Here is an 11,557-nt window from a genome sequence, read left to right as displayed (position 1 = left end):
GTGTTGTAGATCAGCTGCTGCTGTTTCATGTCGGATGCGGCTCACACACACACACACGCACGCACACACACACTCTCAACAAGCCTCTCACTCACTCACTCACTCACTCACTGTCCGGACTTTTGCGTAAGCGGCGTCGTGTGCGCACAATGTCGCCGCCGTGGACGCCGCGCAGCTGCGTGTGAAGTGACTGTGGATCATCCAGGCGCTTTGACAGAGAAACGGTGAACGCACCTTGCATCCAGCCATGGGAGGTCAGATCACCAGAAACACCATCTACGGTAAGAGCGTGTGGCATCACTTCACCGTGCCTTTTATACTTATTCTCCTTATTTATTACTGGATGCGATAACGGCAGAAGCCGGTGTGATCGGTGTCGACCTGCGCTTGTGCAGCCTTGTGTCTTGCCTGCATGGAAACTGTACAGGCGTCCTGGATGCTTAAAATAAAATGAGAAGTCAAAGTAGCTGCTGCTCTCGCCAAGTTTCAACACCTACTGTAAGTCACGACTGGCTCTGAATGAAAGAATAATCACAGGAAATCTCGCCGTTCATCGCCATGGAAACACTTGGGCTATAATAAAACAACAAAAGCAGCAGAATGACACAACTATGATGATACATTTTCAACAGGTACTCAAAGGAGCAGCTCAATTGACAGAAATCCACCACACAAATAAAACTACAGAAAAGTTAAAGCTCACTGCATTATACAATAAAAAAACAAACATAGAACATTAACAAAATGTGTTTTAAATGAGAAATTATTGAGTGATGGAGAATGATTTATCACAAAAGAAATGTCATTAATAGCAGCTATAAGAATGTTTATGTGCAAACACACATTAATATATATTACACACATAATTGCATTCATGTCTCACCTCAGAAGTGTGAAATGTGTCTCTTTCACAAGTGCTGTTTGTTTCCTGGCTGAAAGAATTTGTTTTTAAACCACAATTTAATTCTTCAATTCTAATTTCTCCATTAGAAAAATATATTATTAAATAATGATTGTGGAAATCGGCAATATTAACAATTATTTATTATTATTATTCTCAGCATTGTGTTTTTTATTTGTCTTTTGCATTTATACTATGACAATGAAGTTCAATTAAATCCAATTCCTATATGAGACGCTCCTCAAACGCATGTTCCTGAAGTTTACATACAGTTACATAAGTCATAATATGTAATATTTCTGCGTTAAAGTACATAAAAACCAACAAGACTAATGCAAAACCTCTCCCAAAAACGCAAATTTGTAGTGAAAACAAACAAGACTGAAAGATATAAAGTCCCCACAATGCTTCCAGATGTCGTTATTTATTTATTGCTGTTATTGTCTTGATTAAGAGGTCCCTCATGGCTTAACGCACATACTGTGACTTTAAAATAGAAACCAGCTATGGGGAAAATGGGACTCGGTTTAGCATCAGTCACATAGTTTTCCATCACATCATAGTACCTCCTCAATGTGGGCGGGGCCGTGATGTTGTTTTATACGTGACGCAAACAAGTGACGGTCAGCGCAATTTGTTTTCAGTGTAACTGATTCATTAGAATCAGTTCATTAAGAAGATTTGTTCATCGACTTCCCGCATGTCCGGCTGACAGTCGCCGAAATACAGCCGACCGGGTTTTGATCGCCAGCTTTCGCTAAAGACTCCTCTGTTAAATATTAGCCATTTTAAACATTTCCTCTGCTAAATTTGGGAGATTAACACGTTTTCGGGATTTTTAAGTCTTTCAACTGATCTACAGTTCGGCTTTGTTCGCTTTGATTCGCGTGTCGGACGTTTCACTCGTGACTCTTCCAGTGACGACACCCTCTGACCAATCGGTGGCCGGCAGACTGTTGATGTCACATCTTAGTATCGGCTCAGATCGCTTTGAACGTCGCCAGAGCAGTTACCAAAAAAAAGGCACCAGGTACTGTCCCTAATGGAAAAGCAAATGAATCGACGTGGGTCCAGTTGAGTCGTGCTAGAACGGTATAATGGAAAAGTGCCATTAGTAGTTGTTTTAGTTGTTAGCCCTGAGGGCTATTTAAATTTAAGTTTAATAAATTCAATCATTTGTGTTCAAAACTCTCTGTAACTTCTGCAGACAGCAGTTGTGTTGAACATGTCTGCCTCTTTGTTCTAACAGCTTAGGCTGAAAACCAGGATAATCAAGTGAACAAACGGAATCCGGCCGTTTGCCAAAACAGTTACCTTTCACCACCTGCTTGGTTCTTTGTTTTGTTTTTTTTGGCCCACATGCAGTTGTGTCAAGTGATCACACTCGACGTGTTGGCACAAGTCACAACATCTGTATGTCTCTCAGGTAACAGGTGCGCTGGACGCCATCATTTACTTGTTTGTTGCATTGGAAGTTTGAGGACGTGTCTTGCATTTTCAGGCCAGAATAGTTTGACTCTGCCAAGGTTATGGGTTTTTTTTTTTTTGGCCGTGTTTGTCTGATTGTTTTCTTGTGAACAGTATTGCTCAACAAAAGGGGCCGATTTAGATGAAATTTTCTGTCTCTGTGGAAGAACTTATCAGATTTTGGTCGTGATCCACATTCAGTTTGTTTGTTTTTTTTTTCTTTTTTAACGATTGTTCACCTTGTGAGACAGAGGCGTGTCACTGTGGGAAACTGAGCAGCTTTGGCAGATGCTCTTGAGGCTATTTCTTACTGATCCCAACATGTTGTAAGACTTAAAGGTGCCATATGTAAGAATGTGGCCAAAAACGGTTACTACACTCAAAGTCAAAATACAGAGGTCTTTTAGGTTTCGCTTTCTGACGTAACTGGCAACCTGTGGTTGCTCGGCAGCTGAGACTCTACTGACTGCAATGATTGGTAGACGGCGGTAGGTGGCGCCACATGCCAAAACATGATTTGCAGTCTGCAAAACATTTTTTTTAATGCAAATATTTTGGCTGTACTGTTGTTGTTGGTGAGTTCAGTTTGTTATATGAACATTATTCCTGAGTCTCTGTGACATATTAGGAGGATTTTATGGCCAGTTGCTTTAGATTTATTACATAATGCACCTTTAATCACTATATTGTAAAATGAAAGGAGTTAAGACCAGGAAAGAGGTCAATTGAAAACACTGCCTTCTCTGATGACAACGGCCAGTTTCGTTTAGTTTACTCCTCCGAGATTCATCTTTTAGTTTGTGCGAAACTTGATCTTCAAACTTCCTGGCAAACCTCAAGTCTCTGGAGAAGAGGGGTGGAGAGGCAACAATGCTTTCTAATATTTTTTTTTTTGGGGGGGATTGTGGTGCTATACTGTGATGTGTATTTCTGTAAATCAAGTCCAGGCTACTGTATCTGTCTGTTTGTTTGAACAAAACAACAACACTTCATAATAATTCATACAATAATTCTTTCTTTTTCATTTTATGGAAGCAAATAATGACTTAATCATAAATTGCACTATAAGAAACTAGAAGAAATTAGATGCAGAGCTAATGGACTGTACCTTACGTTTTGTCGGACGGACACAGTGCAGTTTTTTTCTGAATGCTAATGAGGTCAGTCTTCAATGACTTTACGGGATGTAAAATGTCCACTGATACCAGTCAGACTTGTTCTGGTTGATGTTATACAGTACAGTACCTGGTAACGGTAAATATGACTCATTTCCCAGATGGGCTTATGGACACGGGCCAATCCACATACAGTAGTTTTCCCATTTCTCCGCCGAGGTTGCAGGTGCAGACAGGGGCGCTTGCAAGATTTTCTTGGCCTTCTGACAAGAACTCAGCCCGGGCCCCCGACAACGTAAATATCTATAATCCCTGTCATGTGTCAGCGGCTCCGTCCAGCACGAGGACTCATGAATCATTCAGCGCTCACCTCTTCACATTTGGCAAAGACGCCTGATTGTACTGTCGATGTTCAGCGTTTGACCTCGGGTCGGACCATTTTTCAAGACGGGTGATTAGTTTTGTGTGATCGAGTGCTAAAGATTTGGACGAAGAGGCGCCGTTACCTCTTATTTACTTGATTTATCGTCTCTGTCGTATTCTTTCTTTACATTTTTTTGGGGGAATACAAACAATGAGATAATTAAGTGAAACGACTGCTGTAAGATGCAGCTGTGAAATGTTTGTTTACAGCCCTAGGACATATTTAAAATGGCAGTTTGTGAATGTTTTATTTATTTTTAAGTTCCAATAAATTCCTGTTACATTTACGAGGGTTTATGTTCTCTATAGTCCTCCCTGTGTTACAATCTGCAGTCTCACCATTAGAGGTCACTCTTTCTTAGGCACTGGACCTTTACATTTGCATTTGTAAATCACCTTTGTTTACCACATAACCTATGACTAACATGTGCTAAAGTAGAACACAAAGACTCCTCATGCTGCTGCCCGTGTGCTACAGTCACCTTGATGCCTACGTCACTCTGCGTCAGGACAATTGTTTAGAGGACAAAACACAGACGAGTGTTGGGAGACCAGGTGACTCTGGCCATTCAAACTGAATTGTTTGTCCTTCAAGTTAATGGTAACAAAGGCACACAAAGGTTTTGTGTGTGGTGATGGTATTGGTGGTGCACCTTACCCTTCCTTAAAGCGGAACTAGACTGGAAGTTCCTATTAACGCTGTTTTTTTGTGTGTATCTGCGTCATTACCTAGCTAATGAAGCCCTGACGGTTCGAAACAAACAGTTCAGCCATTGCTGAGAACGTTGTGTTTTATTGTAATCTCGGGGCTCAACGAGATCACTGATTGGTCACTGGTTCTCCTGAACAACCGATCGTCCTGCTCCGGGGCGGTAGTCCGGGCACATCCGGTTGCATACATTGAACCGCAGAAGAAGAATAACGTCCGTTGTGGAGGTGTTTCACGAGCGACAGTGTCTTCTGACTCTGGGTCTGACTCCGGTTTAAAGTCATAAAAGGGACTGCGGCGGGGAGTCGTGACGAAGCTATTTTTAAACACTGTTAAAACAATGTTTTGATAATGAGGAGCAGTGCATCCACTGTTCCAGAGGGGGGCGCTGCGCTTCTGAGAACGGATGTGCTGGATAGTACTGGCCAATCACAAGACTCTGTCTTCTGGGGGTGAAAGTTCACTCTGAAATCTCGCAGCAGAAAAACACCGTCAGAAAAGAGGATTTCTTTCGGCTCATTTACAGAAACTAGGAGGTTTTTGACCATAAAAACAAGTTAATATATGTAAGTAGACCTCCATAACTAACATATATGTGCAACAGGACCACTCTATGTGAGCTTTAAATTGCTTGTTGTCAAACAAGGTCAAGGTTCTGGTCACTGATTATCCCATCGTCTTGCAGCAAATTCATTAGTAAGGACAGAAGAAATGATATTACAGCTCAGAATGGAAGAAAATATCATAATCTCTGGTTAGATTGTGAAGCAGGGGTGTCCTCCCGAGTACAATACATTCCTGTTTTTTGTGTATTTTTCCCCCGAAGACATCACGTCTGACATGACCTCATGGATGTAATATGGTCAAAGGATTTGTTATGACTTCATGTGAGACCAATGTTATGCGGCCGAGTACAATTCAGCATTGTTCTGCTTGATGCAAGAGCACATGAAGATCTGAACAATTACACTGCGCTGAGCCCAGAACACTTGGCAGAGCCTCTGATTGTGATTTACAGGCAAAGACCGGCCGATTTTAAATGTTTCTATCAGCGTGTTTCCATGCACAGTTGAGCTACAATTCTGCCTGTAATTGGACAAGTGACCTCGTTCCAGGGGCGGCGCGGTGAATTAGCGGTTAGCACTGTTGCCTCACAGTTTTTTACGGAGTTAGCTTGTTTCTCCCCGTGTCTGCCTTAGAGATTGATCGGTTGTGGCGATGCGGTCAGTCGCAGCAGCTCTGATCGACCCTTTTTAGTCCGACTAACCGAAGTAGTCAGTGATTTCTATGCACGCTTAAAGGGACACTGTGTAGTATTTATGTGTAGTTTATATAACCCAAAATCCGCTCTTTTATACATATTATGTGCTCCTGCATTCTCTAGTCGTTGTATAATAGTTTTTGTTTCATTTTCGTAGTGTTTCAAAAAGTCATGTAAAATAATATGGTCGCGGGGCGCGGTTGCATTGCCACTATTAGCATAAACAAACGCGAGAGAACAAATTAAGCGTCGCTTTACTTGTAGCGGAAGTCCCGCCTCCACTCTCTCCGCTTCGTCTGCTACGGCCGCGGTAGCTCGCCCTCTCCCTCGCCTCACGAACCTCATCTGCTGACACGGAGAAAGACAACGAGGACGACATTTGACCGGGTGCGGATACCGTAGCGCTCAGGGAAGGGAGGGGGTGAGCAGAGGAGCAGTTCTTTGTAGTACATTTCAGCCTCTCCTCTAGATGTCACTATAAACTACTTACTTCACCTTTAAGTTCTAGGGGATGACAAACCTCCTTTCATCTTGTTTGTATTAGGTGGTTTCTGGTTAAGCTAGCAGCTAGTTGTTAGCATGTCGAGCACCATCCATCTTCTTACCGTCAATTCTACATGTGTCAAACTCAAGGCCCGGGGGCCAGACGTGGCCCAACACGTCATTTTATGTGGCCGGCGAGTGATTAATTGGTCTTGAAAATCTGTGTTAAAATAGGTCTATGCTGCTTTAAGGCGTGCGTTGACCATAAACTACATTTCCCACAATGCATGGTGATTGTGTTACCCCGCAAAGTGACGCCACTGCCACTTGATTGCAGTGTATCACTGTATATGTTTATATTGTATATTTAGCAATATGTTACGGAGTAGTTACCTTTATTTTACATTATATTTGGTTACGTTTAGTTACATTTATTCTGTATGACAGTTACATCTGGCCCTTTGAGGGTAGCCATTATGCTGAGTTGGCCCTCAGAGAAAATGAGTTCGACACCCCTGATCTATTCACTTAAAAATATCAAGCTTTTCAAACCGACACAACATAAAATCAGTCTCCCTGACAGTCCAACATCCTTAACAGCTTTGGTTTTGGTTTGTTTTTATTATTTCTGGGTTTCACTTGAGCACTCGGGCTCGCTTGAGTTCGACTCTGCTCATACTGAGTACCTATCCCAGACATATTATTGTTGAGAAATTAAATTTGGTACAATTTCAGTCGTACTAACATGCTTACATGTATTCTAGAAGTCTGATTTAGTCAGAATAAGACCATAATTAACTCTATAATAAGCTGTCTTCTCTAGGTTCAACACAATGACAAATATGACGTGCCTGCAGCCTCAAGTCATTTGATCAGTCACTGCCTATCCTGACAGTCCCAACTGATTTGTCTCCACTCTTCTTTACGACCCTCTTGACCCTTAAAGGTCACGCAATGAATCACAAGAATTGCTGTCTTTAAGCAAAGGCTCATAAATACAGACTTCTTCTTCTTCTTCTTCTTCTTCTTCCCTCACAGGCGAGAAGCTCCCACACAAATCTTAAGTGTGAAAACACAAGCAGTTCTCAGGGACATGGAAGTGTTAATCAGGCCTGAATTATTTATTTGCCATCCTGTCTTGGCAGATTGGCTCGATTTCACGGCACATAAAAACCTTAAAATGTCATTTTTAGAGATGACTAAAGCATTGTCAGAGAGGAAACTATAAAATCCCTTGATATTTGTTCATCGTGTAATAACCCTGACTTGGATTTCATGAGAACCCCAGAGTCTGGGAGACAATGTCTCCCTCATTAAACCAAAGTGACCTATCAGCTTTGCGCTTTAATGGGCCGCGTTGTTTGTCATAATGAAAGAGAGTGAGTGTGAAGACAGACTCATGATGAGTCCTAGAAAATTCATAGATCTGATGTGGTGGGGGAAAAAAATAATCTTTTGAGTCCATTACTTATTAGGATCAGTCATAATTTCCATGGTACACAAATCTAATATGTGTGTAAGTGCATGTGTTTGTGTGAAATACGAGTCTACACAAATCTGTAGTGTGAACAAAAATGCGATGGGAACGGTTGATCAAGGAATCAGGGTGCGGATATCAGAACGTTTACATGCACAGTTTAATAGAGATAAGGCCATAGTCTGACTAAGACAGGCAACCAGAAAATGTGCCTAGTCCGAGTATACATGCGGAGGAGAAAATCGATTTATTCGCCGTGTCTGCCTGACTCCACCTCCATAGGTGGCGCTGTATCTCTCTATAGGCTAGTGCAAATTAATCCTGTTGACATTTACATCACAGAAAAACAAACAGACAAGGCCAACTCCAGTCTGACTAAGCGTATACATGCAGAAGTAATCAGACTATGAATCTCGTTATCCAGGTATGTTAGTCCAACTAAGACAAGCTCAGTTTTAGTTCAATCAGACTTTTAAGATGCATATAAACACACTGACTGAATAAAAGGATGGATGGATGGATGACTTTGTAAATTATCATAATCAGGACAGTCAATAATGATTAGAAAATGGTTCGTATTTTAACGACTTGAAAATGCTGTCTCCATCACCAGCATACAGGCCTAGTCATTTACTTGTTGTGCCAATTGTAGTGCCACAAGGGGGAGCCTGCATCTTTCCAGTCATTGCAGAACCTGGTGTTTTATCATGACGATTGTCTTTAAAATGTTCTCTAAAAGTATTTTTATAGAAAATAAGTAATTTTTGTGAAAAACTTTTGTTATTAACATGTTTCAAATGTTTAATATGTCTGTAAGTTAAGTCCGTTTTTGTCACATTTTGTAATATTTCAGTGCTTTTTGTATGATGCATTTTAGTTTTAGTAAAATTACATTTTGTACCACATTTTCACCAATATTCTTAAAAAAAAACGAAAAAACAAAGATGAACAGATACAAACCGAATTTTCAATTATTGCAATAATGTTGTTAATCAAAAATGATTTGGGTCAAGATAATTATGACAGTAAATGTGTTCCTCAGCCTCAAATCTCACATTGATAACAGTTGCTGTCTTCACACCTTGTATTTTATTTTCCTTCATCCTTCTCCTCCTTGTGCGGACGTGTTCCAGCATGAAAAGAAGTAAAACCGCAAATGAAACATTCACCACTTTGAAATTGGCGAGATGAAGAATAACAAATAGCGACGAGTGTTACTGGAAATGACCGTTTACTGAAATTAGACCATTTTGTATGAACTTCTCGCAGCTGTTTTGTTCTCTGTAATTACACAACCAAGTGAGCAATTGTGTCGTTGCGATTTTTCTTTTTCCATCAAGGACATTTTTGTCAGTAATTTACTTTACATATTATTGTTCACCCTCTTTCTGTAGGTGTGTGGTTGTGGAGAGTAGAAATAGAATGTGAGAGCATTGGATCATTTTAATGGTTTTTTCTCTCTTAATTGGCTGTGACAGGTGCAGGGAGAAAACAAAAGTATGTGAAATTATGAGGACGTGGAACAAAGCGTATGGTGCAGACGTTTTTGGGAGAATTAGTGTTGACCAAACTGTCATTTTTTTCCCCTCCTCTACACAGATACTCTAAACGGACCATTTCCTGCAACGTCCCACCGATGCCACTACAAACCCAGGCGGTGCCTGCCCATGCAGCCATGTGGGAATTTGTCGTCCATGCCGCTGCACTTCCACCCGACCACCAAAGGCTCACAGATCATCATGGACATGTCCCAGAGGACCGTCAAGAGACAGGGCAGCTTCTGCAACGCCATCACCTTCAGCAACAGACCGATCGCTGTGTACGAGCAAGTTCGACTGAAGGTAAAGAGGAAACTTCTCCATGTGGTCGACTGTTCAAACCCAGAGTTTGTTATTTTTGACACGTTAAAATAACACGAGATACTCAGTGTCAGTCTGATTCCGGTCAAAATCACTGCATTAGATGTGATGCAAGCGTATGTCGAACTGTCGATCGGGTACAAAGACTTAAAAGTCCTGGTTTCTTTGCTCCACATAACAAAGAAATCATTAAAAACTGAATCATTCGAATCATTCACATTCGAGAACGTCATAATTTCCAGGTTTGACAAACACTGATTCTCATTTTCTCAACGTTTTCTGACATTTTATGGACCAAACGATGACTTGATTAATAGTGAAAATAATCGACAGATTAATCGAGGATTATGAAAATCATCGTTAGTTGCGGTTCAAGTTTTAAAGGTGCATTATGTAATAAATCTAAAGCAACTGACCATAAAATCCTCCTAATATGTCACAATATGTAGGAATAATGTTCATATAACAAACTGAACTCACCAACAACAACAGTACAGTCAAAATATTTGCATTAAAAAAAATTTTGCAGACTGCAAATCATGTTTATGTTTTGAAACCATGTTTTGGCATGTGGCGCCACCTACCGTCGTCTGCCGATCATTGCGGTCAGTAGAGTCTCAGCTGCCGCTCAACCACGGGTTGCCAGTTACGTCAAAAAACGAAACCTAAAAGACCTCGGTATTTTGAATTTGAATGTAGTAACCGTCTTTGGCCACATTCTTACATATGGCACCTTTAACTAAGACGGATGGAAATCTGACCCAATGGGGTGAAACATTCGACTAGGAACTCGGACGTTTTGACTTCCGACGACAACTGGAACAAACCATAAACCACTATAACATGGTGCAAGTTGGACAAGCATGTAAGAACTATACCTATACTCCAAAACCATTTTCATTTAAGCACATATTAATGTTAATATTTAAAGATAAATGTCCTTTCTCGCTTTCACTTTAACACGTTTCACTAATTGAAATGAATGCAAGAGCGTACACGATCCATATATATGCAATTAGCATTAATTTCTAAAACATTATGCTAGGTTGGCAGCGTGACGAACATTAGTCACCGCATTGACGCCCGTAATTTCCTCTAAAATTCATCGCTTCATTTAACACGAGACGAGCTTCCCCATTTACTTGTACACCAATGCCAAGAAACATCAGTATTGTCATTAGTTCATATTGTATTTTGTAATATTAGACGAGTCTGTGATATACTGTGAACTCTTTCCCTTTTACTCCCTTGTTTTCATTCTCTCTCTCTCTCTCTCTCTCTCTCTGCTCTTGTGTGGGCCAAAGCGGCAGCAGCTTAGAACAAGTTTCCACTTCACTTATCAGCCCATCTATGTCTCGAAAGTGAGAGAGAGCAGGGCAATCATTGCCATGTGAGGAATACTTGTTATCATGTACAGTAAAATGCAACGCAAATAGAGGTTCCAAATAAGACAAAAATCACTTGCAGGTGATAAACATACCGAGGTAGCCGGGTTTTTAAGTTTGTTTAAAAGAAAATGTGTTTCTTTTACGCCATGCCCCAGACTGCGACATCTCAGCAACTTTATGTTCCCGCCTCAGGCTTTTGTCACATAAGAACTCGTCTGATTTGTCATCATGTGAAAATGGTTTGTGGCCAAAACCCTGCAAAATTAATGACATTTCACCGCGGGCTACAAATTAAAGGCCTTTGCAGATTAGAAGCACTTTTTTTTTGTGCAGAATTTCAGAATTTCACTGAGCGATATTGTGGTCTTTTATTTGTTTTTTTGGGGGGTTTTTTCAACGTTAGGTAGATATCTAACCGATCAGAGTGTGTGCTGTGGCAAAAACATTCAGATAAGCAAATTTGCGCAGCTGGGA

At 40.8% G+C, this 11,557-nt stretch overlaps 1 protein-coding gene across 1 annotated transcript in view; it reads left to right on the top strand.

The window, feature by feature from the left end:
- Positions 1–247: 247 nt before the first annotated feature.
- Positions 248–11,557, top strand: part of LOC310934218 (E3 ubiquitin-protein ligase NEURL1-like) — a gene marked incomplete at both ends in the record, with an annotated part of 47,588 nt that continues 36,278 nt past the window's right edge. Inside the window, 2 exons of the mRNA XM_083897892.1 lie at positions 248–281; positions 9,436–9,677. Coding sequence (XP_083754018.1) covers positions 248–281; positions 9,436–9,677 — 276 coding nt within the window. The remainder of the gene's footprint in view (positions 282–9,435; positions 9,678–11,557) is intronic.

This window comes from Microchirus variegatus, assembly GCF_963457635.1.
Source record: "Microchirus variegatus genome assembly, chromosome: 11".
Lineage (NCBI taxonomy): Eukaryota > Metazoa > Chordata > Actinopteri > Pleuronectiformes > Soleidae > Microchirus > Microchirus variegatus.
The sequence above is the reverse complement of the archived record's forward strand: the minus strand, read 5'-3'. Positions and strand labels throughout refer to the sequence as shown.